The following is a 24,426-nucleotide window of genomic DNA, read 5'->3' on the forward strand; positions in this document are numbered from 1 at the left end:
CAGCAGTTGTGGTGTAAAAAGCCCTAATGTTTGCATTTCCTCAGAAGGGGACGTGGCTGTGTAAATACTTGAAATACTGCCCACTGCTAAATGTTGACATCTGAAGGTTGTCAGCCTTTCCTTATCTTAAAATAGCCTCTGTCTCAGCCCCCGTAGTGCCCCAGCTGGGAGCTGGGCAGGTTGCTTCAGCTAGAATTCCTTTTTTGCATTTCCTGCTTCTGCCTTTACTAAGAGACAAAAAAGAAAAATACATGGATATCTGAAAATGTGCCCAAGCATTTTGCTTCTACTGTTGCTGATCTGCTAAGCTTTGCTGGTGTGGCCACACTAAGGAAGGGGTTCAGGAAGAGGTTTAACTATGCCTCATTTCAGGTCCAGTGATGAAATAGAAGCCATAAATATCTTTCCCATGCAGCTCTGCTCTGTGCTGATGCATTCACTGTGTCTATGACTCCTCGGGTCTCAGAGGTCAGGTAAAATCAGGGTCAAGGTTCCTTAGTCTCTGTTTCCCCAGGAAAATTGTGACACTGGAGCTCTTGATCTTTGTGGTTTTGTTTTCGTTTTTTTTCTTTACAACGTAGCAAGCACTACTGAGTTGTCCTGCTTTGCACATGCAGCTGGGTAAGGAGCCCGGGGCTGCAGGAGAAGAGGGTGGAAAAAGGCTTTCCAGTGGTTTTATTTTACAGAATTGAGTCAACTCCAGCTGACAAGTTTCAGTAAGGAAATGAGCATTGTCTGTGGTTTTGTTCAATTCAAACTGGTGCTGTTGGGACCTGCATTCAGTGCTGTGAACAGTAAGTGCTTTTGGATGAGAATTTATTTGGAGGTTGCAGCAATGTGTATTTTGAAATAAGCTTTGCAAAAATGGACATTGGGAAATTAATTGCTTTCTAGATTGTTCTGTTTTACTGGCAATTATTGGATTGGATACACTGTCATTAGGTTATGCAGAAGTACTAAAGAGAAGTTATCTAGCTGTATCTCCCACATGTGACAGCACTTAGTTGTATTTACTTGTAATTTATCTGTTATCATCCTTGATGCTCTGTCCTCTTATGCCTGATGTCACCACAGGTGGCTCTCAAAGGTGCTGGCAATGCCAGCTCTGTTTAGTGATGCCTGCTGGTACATTAATGCCTGTCTGGCATTTCTGACATGCCCCAAGCGACTCTTAAATCTGTGGTGGCAAGCAGAGAAGCTTGATGACAGGCCTGTTGTATTTAGTGGTCTTTCTCAGAAGGGACAAATACCTGCTCAAGTCATTCATATAGAATGGAAGCTTCAGGTCGTCCTTGATCCCTGAAGGGATTTTGTTTAACATTTCCCAGAGCAGGCAAAGTACAACAGAGGATCACTGGAGCTTCAGGCAGCAGCGAGGGTGGGATCGGCCTGTCAGATGCTCAGATTGCAGTGGATTTCTCCAGGATGCTCCTGTCACAGTCATTGCCACTGGCTGCAGGGGACAGCCTGTGGCAGCAGGAACTCTCATCTAAAGAGCTCAGTGTGGTCACAGTTGAGAGAAAGAGAAATGGTGTGATCAAGCTCCTCTGGCTCAAGTTCGGGGTTTATCTGTGAGGATTAAGGTGACAACATTTTAACCTTATGGGAGTATCCAGATAAATCCAAGACATCTAAAAGTAATAGAGTGTTGCAGAAATAGCAGCTTGTTTGTGGTATTCTGTCTTTCAGCACAAGCCACCTGAGGTGACAGAGGCATTGAAGTGACTGACTTTAAAAACTGCAGTTGGATGTTTGCCTGCTTTGCTGGTGTTTTCATTATTGTTAGGGATGTGACAAACGAGGACATGGAAAACAGAGGCTGCTGAGAAGACATTGACTCTTCCCAGATAAAATCCCTGGTTATTTCAACAAATGGGGGAACCACCTTTTCCAAGTAACAAAATGCAGGAGGGGCAAGGGAAAACATGCCTGTGACACACCTTTCTGGGCTGCTTTGTGGTCATTATTTATCATTTCAAAGCTGTGCTCCGTGTTCATAGCTCTACCAGTGTACTGAGGGAGGCAGGCTCTTGCCTCCAAGCCAGAATGGGTGAAAACAAGGGGTTAGTAAGGAAAGTTTATAGTTTGTTGGGGATGCTGCTTCCCTGCACTTGGGTTTTTAATAGTGTGGATGAATTGGCACAGTAATCCAGGGCTCCAAAGTACATCATGCCCTTGGTACCCAGACTGGCTGCTAGGGTGATTTCACACCTACACAGTATCAGCTGACATTCTGTCATTGAGCCATGCAGGAATTTTACCACGGGTGCAGTCCTGAATTTTCAATGAGAATTTTCATTCTCCCTGTTCTGCCTGAATGAGTTGTGAAAGATTTAAGATGCATCTGCTATTACCAAAATATTATCATCTGAGTTTCCTTGAGGTATTTTACAGAAATGCCAAGTTCTGCAGATGAGGCATGTTTCAGATGCTACTTCAATTTGAATTTTTTTTTTTGTCTCAGTAATATAATGTTTGTGCTAACTGGGATAAAAAAAATTTCCACAAGTGCAAAACATCTCCCATCTCAGATAAAGGTTGTCTTAGAGCATGTGAAAATATTTTTGAGTGCTCAAACTCACATTTGATAAGTAGAATAACAAGGCACAGCTGCTTCTGCAATGAAATTGGAAGTTCTCACTGACAGCTTGAAATGCAGCACTGTCTCCCTCCCTCCCTCTCTTTATCGTTATTAGTATTGGCTCAGGCTGTGTGGCAACAACCACGGGGATTGAATGCAGCTTATCAGAGGCCAGCCCTTTTCTAGGGAGCTTTGCTTTTCCACACCAGCCTCCTAATGGAGAAATTCCATTCTAAGGTTTTTGGGTGAGGGAGTCCTATGCAGCTCTCAGCTAAAAATAAGCCCCAGAATTCCAGGCTTTCAACCCATTAGCTCAGAAGAATCACTAGAATTCACTGTTGCGTAATTTTTGGCTGTCATTCCGTACACAATGACAAGTATTTATTCACCTGGAAGAGGATGGGTTGTGGCTGACATCATGATTAGAGTGAAACTGTTTCAGCTGAAAAGGGTTACACCTTCAGCAGTGCGTAACAGCCAAGAATAGTTTTTTTACGCTGAAGGAACCACATGGGGCTATTCTGCATCGTGTACTAATATGGCTTTGGGGACTAAAAATAAACTGGTATTTTTAGCTGAAGAAAGTTTGCCTTGAGCTCCTGATTTTTCCATCAGAAGAGTCAAAATATGTATCATCTAATGCCCTTTCTCTGTCAGCAGCAACAGCAGCTGCCGCTGCCTCCCAGGGCGACTCCCACAGCAGAGTCCTCAGGGCTCCTGCAGTGCCCAGGCGAGAGCAGGTCCAGCCTCGGTGCCTGGGCACTGTGGGTGCTCACACACGGTGGCTTCTCACAGTTCCTTGTGGCCACTGATAAAGCTGAATTGCCTCATGGAACCATACAGAGCAAACAGATAAGGCTGGGAGCCACACTGCGCTGCTGAGGTTGCCTGTGTGAGTGTGAGACAGCGGCGGGAGGGTGGCAGAATCACGGAATCATTCAGGCTGAAAAAGACCTCTGAGATCATCGAGTCTGACCTGTGACTGATCCGCACCTCGTCAGCCAGACCAGGGCACTGAGTGCCACGTCCAGGCGTTCCTTTGAACACCTCTTGAAACAGTGACTCCCTCACCTCCCTTGACAGCCTCTCCCAATGTCTAATCACTCCTTCTGTGAAGAATTCCTTCCTAGTGTCCACCCTAAACCTGACCAGCTTAAGGCAATTTCCTCCTGTCCTGTCCCTTGTTTCCTGGGAGCAGAGCCCAACCTCCCCCGGCTTCACCCTCCTGTCATATGGAGCTGTGGAGAGCAAGAAGGGCCCCCCTGAGCCTCCTTTTCTCCAGGCTGAGCTCCGTCCCCAGCTCCTTCAGCTGCTCCTCACGGACTGGTGACCCTTCCCCAGATCCATTCCCTTCTCTGGACATGCTCCAGCCCCTTAATATCCTTCCTGAATTGAGAGGCCCAAGACTGGACACAGGACTCAAGGTATGGCCTTACCAGTGCCGAGTGCAAGGGGAACTGACGCAGTGATTTGATTACCGGGGGTTCGGGCAGGGCGCGGGGGCCGTCCCGGCCCTGCCATCTCTGCCCACCTCCACCCCCTCAGGGCTGTGAGGGGAAGGGCCGGGGCTGGGGCTGCGGGGCTCGCGCCTCCGGCAGGGGGCGCTAGAGGCCCGCCCAGCTCCGCGGTGACGTCACTCGGAGGTGGGCGGGAAGAGCCGCTGCTCATCCGGGTCCCGCGGCACGGCCTGGGGGCGTGGCCTCGCCCTCACGTGACGCTGCGTGGCGGCGCACCCGCCATCTTGTGTTGTTGGGTTGAGGAGCCGCCGCGGCTGTGAGGGACTCTCCGCCCGGGAGCGCAGGTAACGCCGTGCCGCCGCCGCCCGGCCCCGCCGCTGCCCTGGCCGTCCCCGCCACGCCCCCGCCGCTGCGCGCCTTGTCCGACCACCGGCCCTGCTGCCGGCTCCCGTCCGCCTGGGCTGCCACAGCACCGAGGCGCCCCGCGGCCTAACCGGGAGGCGAGGCCGCCCAGGGGGGAGGGGGGGTGCGCCTGGAGGGCCCCCCTGCGCTCCCCATGGGCCACTGCAGGGCTCGTTGGAGCTGGGGCGAGCGGGCCTTGAGCTCTCCATGCGGGTCCTTGGTACTTGTCAAGCGGCGGCGGGGCGCCCGCGGCTCCTCACCGCCCTCCGGGGCCGTCTCCCCCCGCACTGACCCTTGTGAACTCGCTCGTCCCCTCCCAGCCCAGCGGGAGCGCCGCGGTGAGCCCCGCTTCGAGCACGCCCGGCCCTGTCGGGTTACACTGGCCGAGGACGGAGGGAGCTCCGAGCCTTCCCCCGCGCAGGCAGCAGGGTGTTGGGAGCAGCGGTGACCGGCAGTGTTTGACTGGAGAGGCCTTGGCAGGCTGAAGAGAGCATCGATCAGAATTGTGTACGTTTGGTATTGATCCAAGACAAGTAGTTTGAGTGTCAACAGAGCACTTACGGCTCTTTCAGTTCTCTGTGATTATTGCACTTTGAATTGGGACAAGGTGTAGGCCAAAAGGAGGTGTTGCCAAGTAGTGCTTCTGGAATAAAAATCCACGTTTTCCCCAGTAACATTCAGTTCAACGTTCGTGGTGTTCTGCTTTTACTGTAATTCTTGAATATCTGTTTGCTTGGGTGGGCGGGGAAAGGACTTTTGAATTCTGATTATATTCCTCTAACTTCTTGCTGCTCATTTTATTTTCTTGCTTCAGGAGCTGACTTGGGCAAGTTCCTGGAAAGTACGTGTGAATTTCTTTTTTCTTGTGACTCTGCTGGTTGCTTTTGTTCTTAAGAAACTCTTTAATAAACAAAAGTTAATTTGCTGTTCTGTAAATGGAGCATTTGGTTGATACACAGTGTGATAATTGGAAACCTTTGTAAACAAAATTGGTTGCAGTTGTCACCAACAAAAACTTTGTTTCGCTATTTTAAAGTTTTGTTACTGGGTGGTGACTGCAGTAGATAATAAGAGCATTATTACTATGAGGTACTGGTTTTCTTGCCATGCACTTGAGTAGGTATCCTTTGAGCAATTAGCTGATGCCGGTGTGAAAACCTGATTAACCCTGGGGGTGCCAGCAGAAATGCTGGAGTGTCCATGGCCCCGTCTGCACCTGCTTTGCTCCCCAGGTTCGTGTAGTTCTACAAGTCAGCTGATGTCAGTAGTTGTGTGTTGGTGTTAATTTCTCAATGAATGTGTGATTAAAAAAATAATAAAGTTTCTGTCTAATAGTCAGGTGGATTAAAGAGAAGGCAGAACTTTAACCCTGAAACTTGGATGTCACTTTTTATGTTGGGACTTTGATAATCTGCTTCAGTATCTGACAATATTGTGTGTAAATACTGGGGCTGAATGGTTTTAAAGCATCTCAGGCTCTCCCAGCCCCAGGATACAGGAATGTGCCTGGGAGCACCTGGTCACTGTATTTCTTTGGGGCCTTTTTCTGAATGGTTTCTTGAGCCTGTGTTTTAAAGCAAGAGCGTAGAACTAAAATGTAATGTGGTTTTGGAGCATGAATGGTTTGTTTCACACTGTGCTTAAAGAAATTGATACCACAGTAAAAACTTGGACTCTTGCAAACTCTCTTTTTGTTACAGGTGTTGACTGAGGATTGTAAAATATCATGTGCTCCTATTAGTATTTTTGCTTGCCTTTCTAAAACATACATAAACTAAAACTAAGATTCCTGTGTTTATGTAAGTGAAAAAAATGCTAGTAAATAGGCAGTTGAAGGCTTGTAATTAATTTTTTCTCTACTGTTTTACTCCTCAGCTGAGGAAAATGTGTAAAAAGGGAGTGCAAAGTAGGTTTTGGGGTTTTTTTTAAGGAACTGAGACTAGGCACCACTGTATCTCTCTGGTAAGGCCAGTTGTCTGAATGAAGTTCTGTCACAAACTGGAGTTCCTCATACCTAAACATAAGAAAAAATGGCAGTTTTTAAAATCTATAGATACTTTATTAAAATGAAAACAACCTTCGATGTCAGAGTCCCATGGAATAAATTGTTGTTACAGCTGAGGGGCTGAAGATTTTGCTTGTACATCTCTCTATGCTGAAAGATGTTTCTGTGTAAACCTGGAAGGGAAAACACTGGTTCACAGTGACTGATGAAGATGAGCTGGGCACCATGATCTGTGCTTTCCCCTTTGGCCTCTCTCTTCATTTATTTATTTTTTAATTTTAATTACTAAGAATATGAATTTTTATTTTGCCTGCTTTAGTCTGGTCTTGCAAGTTCAAGTAACTGTCATATATATGTTTCTTATTGTTTCACTAAAAGAAAATTCTTCTTTTAAAATTTGTCCTTAGGACTTTTTAAAGTATGATATTAAGTTTTCTCATAGTCTGATTTAGAAAACCAAAATCCACTTCCTAGCAGTTTTCCATTTTTTTCCTTATTTTTTTCCCTCTTCAGTGCTTCTGCTCAAAGATCAGTAGAGATAAGCTATATATAATTCATGATTACAGACAGAGCTGTGGGGCAGAGCAAGGGACCCTTCTCCTTACAGAGCTTGCTAGAGAGCGATTAGATTGATGAGGAGAAATCTTTTTCCGTGTTTACTGAAGAAGCAGTTGCTTTGAAAGGGACTCTTTCTTTGTGTGGTTTTCTCATCAATTTATTTTAATTCACAGAGTGACATTTGAAATCCAGGGTGTGTGAAATGCTGCAGGGGGATGGGGTTTGCTCTTATGGCAACAAAGTCAGTTTTGTGTCCAGCTTAGCCTCTCCTTGCATCTCTTGCTCTGAACTCCAGAACATTTTTTTGTTTGCATAAAGGATCTAGCTTGAAGATCACCAGAAGTGAGAAAACTCAGCAAGGTTGCTCAGGTTGTGCCTAAGTTATGGATGGAACTAAGAATTAAGTGTTTTAAGTGACAAGGTCTGTATGGCATTGGCCCTCTTGTGGTTGGTGGTAATATGTGTGGATATATATAACCAGTTCATCATGGGGATGTTTAATACCATTATTTTTTCCTGTTTAGCTCAGATGGCAGCTGGAGGTTGTAGCAGGCTGAGGTCTTTGCAGTGCTTTGTCAGGAGCTGAGATTGCCACTGTACACTGATTACAAAATGTGTCCACTTCTCTTTTTTTGCAGAGGGAGGGCTTTCATTCCATTTCCTCTAAAGGTGATTAAACACTGTAGAGATGACTTGATGCCTACATAGAAAACTAGGCTGCCACTGAAATTTTTATCTTTGCCTCTTTTTTTTTTTAATGGAAAGGATGTATAGAATCATTTGAATGCATCTGAGGTTTTTCCCAAGCATGAAATCAAAGTATATTTTTTCAGGAGTGAGCCTCTCCTGTAATCCTTAAAGCTTTTAATATATAGGAGCTGGATACGTAGACCTCAGGATTACAGAGAATAGTAGAAGGAATCCCATGGGCTGTGTAAGGGTTGTAGAGTGTGTAGGTCAGTGAAAAATTTTGATGGATATTTAGAGAATTGTTTTAAAATACTGTTTTGTTGAATGCTTTTTGGATCACTTACTAATTTTTGATTGTCTCAGTTGTTAAAATAGTGCATTGTCATTATTGTTTCTCTTTGGCCATATGTTTAAAAAAATCTAGGGAAATAAAGAGCAATAACTTGAAGGCTTTAGTAGGTCTGCTTGTATATGTAGTTTGTGATTATAAATGGATAAACACACTTACATATACAGTTACAAAAACTAGTTAGAAAAATATTTTTGTACTGTTAAATAGTTACTATTCCAGTGAAAGTGAGCATGGTGCTCTGCAGTTTGTGAAGTGTTTTGTTACTTGAAATTTTGTCCTTTTTATTCAGTAGAGAAATAACTTGTTTCAGGTTCTGGTTACAGTGAAACACGTTTTTTTAATGTTCCTTCTCTTCCTGACAATAAGTGTAAATTGCATTCTGTTAATAACATTTTATGATAAAGACTCTGGCTTGTGTGACGGGGTGACTCAGAGGCTACAGCTGTCCATGGGTAGGTCAGTAGGTCAGTGTGGGTGAAAAGAGATGGGGTCCATGTGTGGCGGTGTGTCCCTTCACACTGGGAGGAACAAGGGAGATACGCTCTGGCCACTCCAGAGGTGACTGTGAGTGAAGTTTTGTGAGGATAGATAGCTGAATTTATGTTCAGAGTCAGAATGTTGTGTGGCAAGGAGTTGCTTTGGCTGACAAGTGATGGATTTATAAACTGATTTTTTTGAGCCATGTGTGTTAGAATCTGAGGATGATTTAGTTGGAAGAGCCTTTGGTGGTTGTGTGCTCCAGCCTCCTGCACAAAGCAGGGGTGATGTTAGTGTTAGACTGTGTGTGACAGAAAGTGATGGGGCTGATCATGGAATAGCATATGGCAAGGTTTTTATGTAAAAACATTTTATAACTTGACTTAATAAATCAGAAGCCCCATTCAACCACCATTAAAACCAGTGAAGCTTTTATGGTAGGCTTAGTTAATGCTGAATCATCTGTGTATGTGATTTTCTCTGCAATATTAAGTTTTAAGAGTAGTAAGGATCAAGCTAACATCACAATTTACAAAGATATGGTTCTTAGATCAAAGCAAGTAATTTTTTTAGCAAATTTTGCAAAAATGGATAAGCTATTAAAATGTATTGTAGTTCATATGTAGTATGCAGTCTGATACACATTCTGATTCTCTCTGTTAGAGTATTTTATTAAACACTCACTATTGAATGTTTGTTTCCTGAAGTATAGGATATCTCAGAACTGCATGAGCAGGAAACCTTAAGGAACAGGGTGGGAGGGGAAGGGTATAATTTCCAAAGTCCAAAGAAGCTGGTTATTTAAATGACATTTTAAAAATGAACCCCTGAACCCTCTCAGCAGCCCAGATCTGTTATTCAGAGATTGTTTTCAGTTAACGTAGTCTGAAGCCGTGTTCTTCCACTTTGAAAATGGGTATAGGCTGTATAATGTGTATGATGAGTGGGACAGAGGTGCAGTGGGGTTTTGGTTGCATTCACAGTCTGGCTGCTGCCTTGCTGGGGAGCAGGTAGACAGACCTGGTGTCTTGATCTGTAACGTCTCGTGGAAGGGCACAGACAAAATAGTTACCTGCCAGCAAGTTTTCCATGTCCAGGGTGGACAGATGTGGAAGTGATTTTTTTTTTTTAGCTGGCAAGTGAGCACTGGCAGGATTTTGGGATAGGATTTGGAATGAGAAGCATTTGTGTTCCAGCCAGTGGCAAGGCCAAGGGTGTGGTTCCCTGACTTTGCTTGAAGTTTAATGGCTGGTGTGCCTTTGGCTGCGAGTCTGCTAATAAAGGTGGAGGTCACGCTGTGTTCTGCTGGGGAAAGTGGGAAAAGCGTTCCCGTTTGGGTGTGTGCAGGTGAAGCAAGAAGTGAATAGCTCCAGCCTTCCCTAACCACCAAGTTCACAATAGTAAGCAGGAAAGGAGGAGAACATCTGGTGTTGTGTTACTTAATGTTTTGAATTTTTCTTGGATTTGGTTATTAGTTATGTAGTTCTTGTTAGTCTCCTGTGTCATTTCTATCCTTGAAGGGCTGCTTGTATTTGTTGTTCTTGACTAGGGTGGAACATGTGGCAAGCTGAGGTGCTCCATAAAGCTTTAGGTGCCTCTGTGCAGTGAACAGAGAAGTGCCATTGGAGATAGTACAATTGGACAATTTTTGATCAGAAACTGCCAAGAGACTGAAATACTTTTGCAAGGGTTTCAGACAGGGGTAAGAATTCTAGAGCTCTAGAAATGTAAGTGTAATAATAGAGGCGTAGTTTCTGGAGAAGTGGATGGTTTGGACATTGCTCCCTTAGGAAAATTTTTTGGTGTGTGGGTAGATAGGCCTTGGAGAATTCACTGCCTTTATCAGGAATCAGGTTTGGTAAGCCAGAAGGGGCTCTTGTGACTTGTCTGGCACCTTGTATAATGTGACTAATAGACTTCTTTTTTCTGATACATTTTCTGTTTAAACTAGAACATGCTTATTAGAAAATAATTTCACATTGATTTAAAACCAGCTAACTTTGTTGATTGTCTCTGAATGTCTTGCTTCAGTCCCTTCACTGAATTAACTTGGATCTTCTGAATTTTTTACCTGAGTGATCATTTACAGACAAAGATACTTAATTTTTTCTCAAAGCTCAATAAATAGAGCTTTAGTATGTTGTTGGTGTATTTTCTTTTCACTGTAGGGCATGTCTGTCAGGTTCTATCAATTTTTGAACACCTGATTTATCAGCTCTTTTGCCTTTTACAACAGAAAGGACACCGTATCCCTTCAGTGGTAAAATCTGGTGTATATTTACTCTGCATTTTCTTTTTCCTGGATTAAGTGTTTTTTTGTTAGCTCTTCTAGACAATGTTGTATCATATATTCCTTTAACAGTTGATTAATGTGATAAATCTCAGTATGATTTCAGGACTGTGTTTTTCCAGAATAGTCTTGCATTTCTTATATATCACCTGTGTTTTCTGCTTGTTTGTCTCTTGACTTTGCCTTATTCAGTGCAACCTGCTGTACTGGACTGAGTCTTTGAATAATTCATGAGGGTACTATTGATGATGTGTCATTTCCATTATTTACCATATCCATGCTTGTCATCCTTAGATTTTAGAAGTTTTGTGGCCAATGTTACAGACTCTGTAGAAGACGGTGTCTTGTACCAGCCTTGTACTTGGTTTTGACAATCTTGTTCTGTCTGAGATGGGTTGTTGTAGATTCTACAGAAGAAAAGAAAAGTTAGGTTGTGATGATGTGAGACTTTTTGTGTGGTTCTGAATGATTTTGTCCCATTTTTAACATTCTTCTGATTTGAAATGTCCTGCACAAGTTAAAATTTATCTACTTGGCCAAGCAATGATATTTCTACTCTTACGAAAATATATTTTGATTACATGTCTTCCATAAATCTGTTGCCTGGCCTTAATTATGTCAGTGTCCTTTAATCAGTGTTGTCTGCTTTAGCCAGTGATTAATATCAAACAGACAGGTTGTGTAGCCACCTGAGTCATCCTGTTTACCATTGTACTTCAAAGGTGGCTTGCATACACTTGTGGATCATCTTTAACACTTCAAGAATTAAAGAAAATCAGCATCAATTATTCAGTCAACCTGTTAATTTTTTTAAAACACGGTTACTGGCACTGACATTAGCTAGCTCCAGTAGCTGCCTGTGGAATGTTTTCTTGCTTGGAGAAGGTGAAGTGTTCTCATCTTGATGTAATGTTGCTGTTGAATGGTGGAACATTGCTGTTAAATTCCTTCTCCATATTTATTTAAGGACAACCCATTTCCTTACACTTAAGTCTGCTCATGTTGGATTTCTGTTGTGTTCTTTGGTTCTCACGTTTTCATCCAATTTCTAGATTTAAAAGACTCTTTCAGATCTACAGTAGCAACAGAACTACCTTGAAAGGAAAGAATACTTTTCTTCCTAAACATCTCTGATCAAAGAATAGACCATTTAAAAATAAAATAGCTGTGTATAGGAAGAATCAGTGATATATTGTTTTTTCAAGGTTTAAGCTTCCAAACTTAATAAAAACCCTAAGCATGCAGTGGCCCCAAAGCTATAAATTGCAATAACAGTCCAAATCTTTAATTTTTTTTTATCTGTGGAAAAGATTAGATGGTCAGACCTGAATGCAGCCATTGCCTAGGCTTAATTTGGAATTCTAAAACCTTTAATTTGGTAGAGTCTACCCAGAACAGCAGAACATCTTAGTGAGACAGAGAACCATGTGCTGCTAGCTGAGAAAATTTGTGTGATTGAAATGTAGCGATTTAACATTGCCTGAAAATCTCAATGCAGGTGCCCATCAGTAACAAATGAGCCTTAAATGGCAATTATGTGAGGTTGAGCAAAGTCTGGAAAACATGGTAGTTTTGATCTTTCAAATGTCTGAAAACAGCTTTTTGTCTAGATATTTATTAGCTAGCTGTATGTTTTAAATAAGATACCAGAGCTTATGGGCACAATGTGCCATGGTAATTGTAGCCCTTCAACTGAAACATCTTATCTATTTTAACACATAAATCTAGCTAGTAGAATCAAGTTCTGGCTTGTGTCTGTAGCAGATGTTTGAGAGCTTTAATACATTTGTAAGGTACTAAATATAAATAGTGAGCTTGAAAAATAATTTAAGAAACTGTAAGCTTTGTAAAATAACCATTGATCCTAAAGGGAACCAGTGAAATGAGTGTTGCTGATGGCAGCTTCTGCACATAGAATATTACCTGTTAATTGTGAGTGAAAGCCACTTAAAGGCTTCATCTTAATGGATTACAATTTGTGCCTATTCAGAGAGGGGACTTTTGACTGACAAAATGGGGGTTTTTTCCCTCTTACCAGCCTGCAGTTGTTGGTGGGGTTGATGTGATTTCTTCTCTTTTCACTCCTGTGTGCTGATGGCAGGATGGTGGCTGGTTGTGGCTGTCACTCCAGGAAAATGGGGTCTCAATTCCAGTTTACAAGACAATTCCATTTTTCCTTAAAAATATGCAGGAAAACCCTAACTGATTGTAGGGTTGCACTGGCACCTTGATCAAGTATTGACCTTATCTGAAGAAAACTTTGGGAAAATGTTCCTGTTTGTAGCAGTGATGGGAAGCAGCAGGTAGCCACCTTGGCCAAGCAGTGATGTTAACTGGCCATTATCAAAATATTGCCTCAGTTTCTCGCTTCAGCTTGAGGCTGTCTGTGCTCTCTACCCATACAAAACCTGTGGCTGTGGAGATTCCTCAATCAATAACCTTTGATTTGTAGAAATCCTCAACTCACAAAACCAGCTGCTGAGAAAGGGGCTTTTCCCTCATCAAATTATATCAAGGAAGAAATACTAGGTATATATTATTTTTGTAATTTGCCATCCTTGATTAATAAGGAAACAGCATTTTAATGAGAGCCAAGAAAGCGATCTAGATAACAAAGATTTATTTACGCCTTTTGCATAACCAAGGTGGTTAAATTTGTGACCTGTTCGTTCGTTCCTGTCTCTGAATTCCTCATCCTTTTCCTTGCTCCACCCTGGCTTTGCCTCCTGTGGTGCGAGTGCTGCCTTGTCCACTCCAACTTGCCTTTCTGGTTAGTGCAGCTTGTCCTGCACAGAGCCAGGTGTGCTGTGCAGGCACTGTCAGAGGTTCCTCTCAGCTTGGCTTCCACGCTCGCCCCTTTTGGCTGCCAGTTTGAGAGCCAGCACAGGGTTTGCACTGCCTCTGCTGCCTCTGCTCTGTCGAGGCTTTGGTGTTTTCCTCTGGTGCACTTGCTGTCTTGGCTTTCCTGAGCCTTTTCCCTGTTCTCTGCCTTCCTCCTCCCACATCACTGCCCATTTCCAGGGTACCTCTTGTCCAGCATTTTTCTCTCAGCCTTGCCTGTAATTTTTTCATGTGTGTTTTATGTCTGGGTAATGTTGTCTATTCACTTCACCTGTCACACCTATTCAGATCATCTGCGCATCTGTTTTATGCTGTTTTGGGTTTTGGGGGGATGTATTCAGTCCGATTTCATTCACTTACAGTTGTCTTGTTTTCAGTTCAAAATTTATACAATCAGAGCTTCTAGGGGTGGAGTAACTTACCTGAATGCAACACAGAAGAGGAGGAGTTCACAAAACAAGTGGTGGCCGAAGTGTGGTGGCCAAAATGAGGGATAGGGGAAGCTATTTAGCAGGTCATTGCAATGAGATTGGTGTTCTTGTAGGTACTAAACTGCTAGGGAGTCTAGTAGAGAAACATGACACAGCATCCTCAATCTTTGAGAAGGTAATGCAGAAGAGTGGGGCTGAGTGGGTCTAGAACCAGTGAACAGCTTGATCCTAACGAGGTTTTAGTCCTTTGTCCTTGTATCTGCTGCTTTTCAGCTGTGTTTTCATTGTTTAACCCTGAGTGTCAGCCTTTTTGGTATTACTGATACTAGACTAGCTTTGATGTTAGGAGTTAAAAATCCCACGTTCCCTGGTGATGAACATGGATTGATCTGAAAACTCACCACGCCCAGCAGAAGGATGACAGGCATTGCAGTGCCTGTGGAGGGACAGCCATCCACTTAAGGCTGCTAGGAATTGTGTTAGAAACTTGTCTCTGCCCAAGTGTGCATGATGGTTTACTTGAATTCCCCCACAATATTTGCTCTTGTGGCTGCTGCATGTTATCTTTGGGTGCCTCACCTTTTATTTTGATTTGCAGGATGGTGAATGGATATACCTTGAATGTTCTAATGAGCTGTCAGCTGCTTCAAAAAGGCAGCTCAGTTCAGACCAAAATCATCTCAGACTAGCCTATGAGGTATCTGGGTATTTTTGCATTAGCTTTTGGTGCAGGTAGTTGGGATAGTTCCATTTCATTGTCTAGAATTCTTGTGAAAATAAAAACTTTATCATTTGCATATAAATTACTTTGTGTGTGGACCAAAGAAGATATGGCATGTTATTTAGATATGTAAACCAAACATTAAGTGGTGGGTTTAGGCTTCAGGGAGTTTTGTAAGTATTTGTAATTTTATGCTCAAAGTATTTTGGTAAAATCTACTCAAGCAGTTTTAGCATGTTTTGTCATTTTCTGGCTTTGAGGGTATTGATTTATTTTCTTTAGTATCATTACTTCTGTGGAATATTAAGAAAAAAATTCCTTTGTTAGGTTTTGTCTTGTTTTTTTCAGTAACTAATACCCTTTCCTAATACCTCTGTCTCCCTGGATTTTATTTTTCTTTTTCATCACCTTTTCATGTAAAGCATGGACAAACTCATGAAGTTTATTTAGTCCCTGGCTCTGCCAAGGGATGTGGTTCTGATACAGCAGAGTTCCCTCCCTGATGTTATGGGTTCTTGAAGTCTAATGAACCAGTGTCTGCAGATGATGCTTCAAATCCTTCTTTTTCTTGGGCTTTCCTACCAGGTGTTTGGTTTGTATAAAAACCAAACCATCTTTGTCTGCAGGTTTGGGTTTGGCTGCTGCTGGAAGGAGTGAGGAGCTGTATTTACTGTGTGAAAGAGACTTCTCCAGAACTGCCTGGGCTGAACTTGATTCTGTTAGGGAAAAGTTCACAGCCTTACTTTATTCTTGTTCTTTCCCTTCTGTTCTTATCCATGCACTCTGGACATGTAGGAACTGGACCTGAGCTTTGCTAGTGTCTGCAGGACCTATCCTGGCTAATAGCAATGAAATTAGCTGAAGTCTGAAGTTACATGGGGGTTTTTTTTGCTGAGAAAACCAAGAATGAAAGATATAATGTCATTTGCCTGCAGAATTTTGGAGGATGTTGTAGCATTGGATGTACTCAATCTTTAGGAGGCTTATTTTTCAAGAATGAGCAGTGGAAAATTCTTGAATACTCTGCCACTCAGCTGGCAAATCTGTCTTGCTGTAATTCTAGTGGGGTTTTTATCCTCTTGTAATTGTCAGGAAGCAGCAATTCTGTTAATTAAGCATTACTGCTCTTAGAGAAGAGGATTATGCACCAAGTTCTCTGTGTTTGTACAAATTGTTTCCTCAGACACCCTAATCCAGTGTCCTGTTTGAGCTGTTAAAAGAGGGATTTAGGGAAGAAATCTTGATGCAGTTGCATCAAGATATTACTAAATCGATCTGTGTTGGAAAGCTGAAATAGATTCCTAAAAAAAAATAAATTAATGTAGTCAATTTTTTTCACTTCTTTGCATGACCAGGTGTGCTTTTGTATTTTGAGTTAATCTATGAAGGGCTGTATCAATCCAGCTGTTTTCATAATAAATATTTTTATTTTTCAGGTTCACACTTTTTAAAAAAGAGGAATAGAACAGGAAAAAATGGCAGCAGAAACTCAGACACTTAACTTTGGGCCTGAATGGTAAGTTTTGTCTGTTTTGTCAGACTCCAGAACTTGTCTAAAAGGATTTTCTTTTCCTTTGGAGCAGAATTGATTCTGGGACTGGACAGGATATAATATCTTAGTTGTTTTGTCCTGCTTCACCTCAGTCCCTGGCGTGTGGTCTGAAGCACTATTATAAAATTAGTCCTCACTTTGTGAATTGGCATCATGTATGAATTGAGTTGGGTTTTTTATGATGTTAATGCATAATATTTAAATTGCTGCCAAACATTTGAGGCAGGAGTAATATTTAAGATCTCAGAGTATGCACAGAATAATTGAAGATGTGCTTATTCAGTCTATGTGATGCACATTAATAAGGAAGTTTTAAAATTCATTGTACTTAAACCTATAGCTATGCAAGCTTTTTCTTTTCCCAGTTCTAGAAACCACAGTCCCTATATCGAATATGGTAAAAGTGTGAGTTTTGTGCCAGTGTCCTCCATGTTTGCATTGAAAAGTGCCAGGAGAAGAGAGCTGTTGTGTTTAGGGGAATCCCTGCTGTCACAGATTTTGTCAGCTGTTAGTTTTACAGCTTGTCTGCCAAGCATTGTCTCCTCATGTAGCATTTTGCTAAAGAGCACTTGCACAGGTGTGCAATATTCAGTATTTGTTCCAGTTTCTGTTACAGTATTGGTGCCTTCAGTTACAAACAAGAATCCCGGGTGGTTTCTGAGGAGTCACTGATCCCCAAGTGTGTGAATGGGAATGTGGGGTGGTTGTAGGAAGTACGGTTGCTGCACAGCATGTGATTAGAACTGTTACTTGAATAAAACATTCACTTTTGCTGACACATTTCTATGCACAATGTACAGAAATTGGAGAGGATTCAGTGAAGAAGTAGGACGTGATTTGCAGCCTGTGAAACAATGAGAGCTCATTCTATTTTGCTAGAATGAAAGAAGGTTAAAGAATGAATTTATCAATATCTATAAATATACCCACCAGGCAGATATCCTGTGCTGAAGTGCTCTTCAGTGTAAGAGACAGACATGATTAGATTCTTGATGGATGGAAGCCAAAGTTACATTAAAAAAAAACAAAGGGGGAAGACAATTCTAAAAAAAGCACATATTTCAACAGTAACTTAATTGCTGTGTCATAGTGAGGGGAGTGTCATAGTGAGTCTCCAGTGAGTTTAAAACCCAGATTAGATTATGTACAGAAGCATATATGATACTTCAGTGAATTAGTATCTTCTTACAGGAATAATGGAACATAAGATTTATAATTTTTCTTCTGGGTTGTGGTATAGTCATGTCTGTCACGTAAGCTGCTGTATCACTTAACAGTGAGACTCTGGGTCACGATTGATCTAATGGGTGTTGAACACCAATCGGATGAGCACTGAGCCATCAAATCCTTTAAATAATTCCTCTGCAGGCAGAATTTGTTTGGAAGTGGTATATTGAGGAACTGCCACAGGGTGGCACCAAACTAAAAAAATAAGATCAGTTTTTGACTTGCAAATGATTTTTTCTTTTCTGTTTAAAGAACAATAAAATGAAAGCAGGCTTCAATAACTAGGTGAAAGGTAGCCTCTGAATCACTGTTTTAGTTTAGAGATACTTCTCTTCCAAGGATTTTTTGATTGCTCAGAAGAGCTTTTACTGTTTTACTTGTGTAAGTTGCCCATCAAAGAGAATGTAAGAAACTGGGCAGGGTTTTGTTTCTTGACACACATAGCCTTTTGTAAAACATTCCTCAAACTTAAAAATACCAGATATTTGGGTAGCTGAGGAGGTGGCTGTGTAGAATAAGACTAATTTACCTGCAGAATGGGGATAATATACAACAGTAAGATGCTACCTGCAAGAAGTCAAGTAAGTTACCTGTGTGGAATGGGAACAAATGTAACAGCATATTTATGTGTTACCATAAATTAGACCTTTTAGATTGCCACTTCCACAGTGTCTGAAGTTGTCACTATATTTTGTACATGTATTTTTATTTTTTTTTCTTTTACTGATAGCTTAAGTTAAATATATAATGCACTCTAAAAAAGAAAGCTATTAATTTTAATTATGGAAAAGGGATTTGTGGTAAGGAAGGATTCCAGAGACACAAGAAGAAAATAAGTTATAAAATTTACTGTGCTGTTCTGTTAAACTTCATGAAACATCTGAATAGACTCTTTCCTTAGCTTAATATTTGCTGCACTCCTCTAGCACGGTAAGAATTTTTCTTAGCAGTAGGAAGCTGTTGTCATTAGGATGTCCCACTGATTTGTGTGCAGCCCGTGTAAATAGCTTAGGCAAGGCTTGACGGGGGTATAGCTGGCTTGCCACATAGTCAGCATAAGAGTTTTCCTGGGGCAAGTTGAATTCCTTGATGTGCTCATGGGGATTTGTTTCTTTCTTGCTCTCCTGGCTGTGGGTGAAACAAGGGAGGTTCTTCCACTGTTCGTATTGAAGCACTGAGATTTAGAGTTTTGAAGTTAAACTATTAATGTCTTGACTTTCAGTATTGTATTTATTTTGTGTCAAATCTGTAAATGTGCAGAGGGATGGCAGCACAGGTGAAGATCTTCTCAATTCAGTTTTCATTGCTTTTCTGCTTTCTTTCAGGCTGCGAGCTTTGTCTAGTGGCGGGAGTGTGACATCCCCTCCTCTGTCTCCGGCTTTGCCGAAGTACAAACTAGCAGACTATCGCTATGGGAGAGAAGAAATGCTGGCACTTTTTCTAAAGGATAATAAGGTGAGCAGGGAGAGGAAGGTGGCCTGATGTGTGTATTCCTAATGACAGTCTTGTGATTAGGAATAGTTGTTTGTATTTTGTGATTATGGGCAAAGATATCACGTATTCCCTTACAGTCCTGGACTGAAGAGGGCTGATTGTGGGGGGTTTTTGTGTGTGCACTTGTTTGATTGCACTTTTACCAGATTCAATATGGTTTTGGGTTTTTGTTATTTTATATTTTGTTAGTTTGCATGCTATTTGGGTTTTTTTTCCATTTTAAGGAGTAACTTCCTGTACCCCAGAGAACAAAAAACCTGATTGCCACATTCAGTCCCACTGCCACAGATGACTGAGGGTTAAAGTCTCCTTGCAGCTGTGCAGATTTGCTTGCCTCAGTAGGATTTTATTTAATGTAGTGCATAATAGTTATTTGATTCAGCTACAAAGTCAGGCAATAAATCATATGAGCAGATAATTTGAAAAAAACCAAGAGGTCTCTATTTATCCCGTTTTAAGTCAGTTCACTTTAGAAGGTAACTGGCCCAATGAGAGCAGTCCTCAGGTAGCTCACTTCTCTGGGAATCAGGACACAGAAACAATGACATGTGATGTATAGAAAATCAAAAACTTCCTTCTAGTTTCACTTCAAACAGAGGTTCTCAGTGATGTAAAAGATGATACAAAATTTCAGAGATCTTTCAGGCAAATGGCTAATACATTTTGCTGTTGTAAACACTGGATTTTTCTTTAGATGGTGTCAGTGGTTGGTTTATTGTTGCAGCAGACTTGGAAGTCCAAATTTCCCTGAGAACTTACCCTGGAGGGAGGGAAGGAGGGAGGGACTGCAAGAAATGATGTCAAGATTGTGCCTTGAGCTTGGAATGGAGAGACGCACGCACAGCTTCGTGTTCCTATCCTGTCTTGGCTGTGCTGACATTCTCGTACAGTGCTGGAAGCCCTGCATTGTTTAAACATGGATATAAGGGCATTGAATGTCAAAGATTTTTCTAAGTCTGTTGAGTGTGGTATATCTTAAAGCTATGTTTTAACAGGCAGAATTGTCCTGTCCTACAGGAAACTGCGATTTAAGTCTTGGTGTTATGCTTGAACAGATCAGCCAGTCAGAACTCATTGTTTTCTGCAGTTTATGTCAGATGATGCTGAGACCTCTGCTCTTGGGGCTGATTGAGAACAACCCTCAAATATCCTGTGTTACAGGAAGTTCTCTGATCGTTATGAATGGTCCAAAAGAATATTTTCTGCCTATGCATTTGCCAGAAGGGCATTGGTTGGAGTATGTCTTCGTTTTGATATCCACGTGTTACCGGAGTGTTGAGTGATTCTAGTTCTGAACACTGAGAGGACTCAGGACAGTCGTTCTAGTCAGCTAGTAGATGACAGCAGTGTTTTTAAGTTGTTGCATCTCTAATTAAAAGAGAGTCTGACTGAAAGCAGGAAGATTTTTGCTAGCATATATCTAAATGAAAAAATGTCTTTAGTGTTATGAACTAAATATTTTTGAAGCAATTGTCCATCGGCATAATTGGAGCTCACTTGGCTGTAATTGTATGTTCTTGTCCACATTCTCAAGGTCACATCTATTGATGGAGCTTCTGATTCAAAATTAGTGTTAAAATTTATTTTGATTTAAATCATTAGTGTTCTGTAGTTAATCTATACATACAGTTTCATGGTACTTGGCTGTTTTGTGTGGTTTTTTGGTTGGTTTGGGGTTGGTTTTGTTTTTTACTCTCCTGGTTGGTTGTAAATTGGAGTTGCTTACTTTAAATCAAAGACAACGTCAATACTGTAGGTAATAGTTTTGCTAATTAAAAATCTGGCCATAAAAATGTGTTGAAATTAAAAGCAATAGTCTTTAATTTACCAGATGAAATGTCATTTGATTCGAATTTCGGCTGCAGTGGTGTGTAAATTTGAGTTCTGATGTCTGGGGCTCTGTGGGTAGGTGATGCTTTGGATGCCTTGTTTATAAGATTTTTTTTTTCTGAGGGTTGTAAGTTTGCAGCAGAGTTATACCCACCCACAATAAGAATTATTGGAAGTACTGGGTAGATGGAGACAGATTTAGTTGTCAGAATAAAAATTTGTTGTGAATCAGTGTGTATGGCATCATCCCTGAAGTGGAACTACTTGGATGTAGTAGAATGTTCTTTTTCTTTCATACAGATACCTTCAGACCTTCTGGATAAGGAATTTTTGCCTATTTTACAAGAGGAGCCCCTGCCACCACTGGCACTTGTACCTTTTACAGAAGAAGAACAGGTTTGTATTTTTTTTTTAATCTTTAGATTGTTATTAGTGTAAAGACATAATAAAGAGTGTGCTTCTGTTTAGAAAAACAGTAAAGTTTGAGATTAGTAGGTCTCAGAGTGTACTAGTTTTGAAAGCAAACCAGCAGGAGTTTCCAAGTCGGAACTACAATATAATAGGATAATTAAATTAAAGGCAATAGTACAGGAACTCTTGACTTTAAACTGACAGAGCAAGAATATGACCTTGACACCCTGTTGGTCAGGGTGGTGGTAGCAGTCCAGTGAAATGGTGGCTGCAGTCCTGTTGGAGTGGTGGATGTGGTTTTGTTGAAGCAGTGATCCTGTAGAAAGATCTGGTCTGTCTCTGGAGGTCCAGGGGTGGTTACTGAGCTTTTGTCCTCTGGGAATCCAGTGGTAGTGCTCTCCTGGTGTTCCAAACCTCAGATTGGATAAAGGTCGGAATGTTTGGTTCCTCCCTGTGGGCGGGACATCTCACAGTGGGATGGTGGAATTCTGTGAATCATGGGAGACATTGGTGGCCCATTGGAGGAGATACTCCCCCAGAGGGAGTTACCACGGCTGAGTCATGGAGGAGATGAGGAACACTGCCTCGCCTATTTTAACAGCTTATGAAGATGGTAATAGGATACATCCCATTGGTTACACCTTTTCATTGTAACCTAGGACACAGAGAAAGAAATTGTGAAAGCATCCTGTGTCAGCATAAAGTTTAAATTCTATCCATGCTCAATTATTGTCTTAAATTTGAAAAAAGTTTTTTTCATCTGTTGAAAGTAGACAGGTCGTTAAATTCAGGATCACCATCTAGGAAGTGTTATGTATTTTTTAGGTATGCACCATCAGATCAGTGACATTTTCTACAGTTTTTTATCACCTTCTCTTTGGTAACCAGTGAGTCACAAAAGTGGCTAAGTTCTGTAGCCTCAGTTTTCTCACCTAAGAAAGAAGGACAACCATGCTTAGAGGGGCCCTGCCTCTAGCCAGGTAGAGGCTAGGGAAAACCATGTTTTTTGGACTGTGTGGATTTGTTGGCCTGGCCAAAACATCAGAACCACAAAAATATGAGACCTTGGTTGACACTGTGGGTGCACGGTGCACATTACTCCCATCAGGACATGTGGGGGCAGAATCCGTTTCTATTGCTGGCAGTTGGTTGTGTGGTGGAGCTTCTTCAGCAGGTGTCACTTGCACTTGTTCCTCTTCATCAGTGAGACCAAAATTTTCACCTTTGGGCAAATTTGGGAGGAAACCTCTGAATGGGGTCTCTCTAGAGAGCAAATTCAAGTGAGCCCTCCCTGAACTGGTCCAGGAGAAATTTTCCTTAGAGAAAAGTGGAAAAAACTGTTTATTCAACAAACAAAGTGCCCACCAGCACAAAAACAATAATCAATATCAAACAACAAAGCCTCTCACTATTCTGAAGAGAAATGGCAAAATTGAGAAAGTCCTTGCCATGGGTTGTAGCTCAGCTTGCCCAGTCTCTTATCGGTGCTTCTGGCATGGAAAGTGCTTCCTGGGCCCCAGTGGGCTGTGCAGGCATAAGATCTGGATCTTTTTCTGGGTTTTTCAGTCCAGAACAGGTTTAAACAGTTCCTGTTCTGCAGGGGTGGGTAGTGTTACTATTAGTTTCTTAAGATATCAGAGCATCCTCCTTCCTTTGCCTGTCCCAGGCTGTTGTGTTCTTGAATTTTTAATTTCATTTTGTGTGTAGGTGTTTTGGCATATCCTCTTCATCTTTTACAGACTTCTTCCTCTTCAGGGTTGGTCCATATTTCTTGTGTCTCTGTAGGATGCTGACATTTCACACAAGATACTAATGGTTTAGTTTTTAATCAGCAGTTATGGTTGAGTTCATATGGATACACTGTGAGCACTTCATGTCATAGTTATTCTTAAAAGGCAGCTGAAATTGAGACTATGCTTTTATGGGAAGTCTTACCTTAGCTGCTGTTCTTGAGTAGGAAGAGAAGAGATTCAGGAGCAAGCCTCAGAAATGGTCAGCCAGACATACAGTGGCACACTGAAGTGTTGAACCTTTGTGTAAATGTCTTTGGACATATTCTTTTGCTGGAGTTCTTGAGGAAGTACTACAGGCCTTTTACCATTCAGGGGAATGCTGACTTTTGGTAATTGTCGGGGTACTCACTGCAAGGAATAACACGAGTTGAAGGCTGTGGTATTGAGAGTGCTGAGTGCAGGGGAGATGCCAAGGCCTTCTGAGCTTCAGGGGTAGATGTGGTGCTCTGCTTTGTGCCCAGTGTTTCACCAGTCCTGAGAACTCCTGTGTTGATGTATACTGTGTCAGTGCTTTGTGCTGCTCCTTTTCACCTGAAATCATACAGGAGCCTTTAAGCAGCTTAACAATTCCCTAAAATCTCCACAAAAATCCTGATCTGAAAGAAGAGGTCCATATTCCCTTTTTAAGAAAGCTTTTCCTTTAATGCTTTATGGGGACCCAGAGGATGTGAACAGTCTGGTTTTTCATGTCCTTTTTTTCCTGTCTTCGTGACTGATTTGAGGAACCAAGGGAGTGGCATTTTTTAAGTTGGGAATTCTGGTATTTGTCCCCCATGACATAACATTGTTTATCATTAAGAATCACATTCAGAAGTGATCTTGAGGTGAATATTAATGGATTTGCTGCTAGCTGTGGTGCAGGAAAGTTCTTAAGATTGACAAAAGAGAGTTTAAAAGACCTTTTTACCCCCTCTGTGAATCCTTAGGGTAGAACTACTGTCACAGAACTTGAGGGGCAGGGCTTTGGGAGCCCTTAGAGGGAGAGGCTGATCAGAACACTGGTGCTTCACTTTAGTGTTCAGTTGCAGCTGAGCATGTCAGGATTGCTTTGGCCTCAGACTCCTGCTGTTATGCAGCTGATGGCATTGCAGTTGTATGTGGACTATGAAAAGAACTTGTCTCAAGCTGATTTAAAGATGTATTGTCTAGGGATGGATGACAGATCATGTCAGCTATATGAATTTAAACTTAAATGTATTTAGTTCTGTAGTATTTAATTAGATGCTTAAGACGACAGTGTTCCCTGTAACAGGACATGGACATGCTTTGGATGGAATTGCTGATTCTTTTTATGTAAAGTGTTACTTTTCTGAA

At 41.7% G+C, this 24,426-nt stretch overlaps 1 protein-coding gene across 2 annotated transcripts in view; it reads left to right on the plus strand.

The window, feature by feature from the left end:
- The first annotated feature begins 4,298 nt into the window (after window positions 1-4,298).
- Window positions 4,299-24,426, plus strand: part of GIGYF2 (GRB10 interacting GYF protein 2) — a 75,123-nt gene continuing 54,995 nt past the window's right edge. The window contains exons 1-4 of one of the 2 annotated variants that reach the window (XM_063408777.1): window positions 4,299-4,382; window positions 16,242-16,321; window positions 18,910-19,039; window positions 21,209-21,304. In XM_063408777.1, coding sequence (XP_063264847.1) covers window positions 16,281-16,321; window positions 18,910-19,039; window positions 21,209-21,304 — 267 coding nt within the window. In that variant the 5' untranslated portion in view covers window positions 4,299-4,382; window positions 16,242-16,280. The remainder of the gene's footprint in view (window positions 4,383-16,241; window positions 16,322-18,909; window positions 19,040-21,208; window positions 21,305-24,426) is intronic. The other variant, XM_063408778.1, reaches the window with a different exon arrangement.

Source organism: Prinia subflava, chromosome 11 (assembly GCF_021018805.1).
Source record: "Prinia subflava isolate CZ2003 ecotype Zambia chromosome 11, Cam_Psub_1.2, whole genome shotgun sequence".
NCBI lineage: Eukaryota > Metazoa > Chordata > Aves > Passeriformes > Cisticolidae > Prinia > Prinia subflava.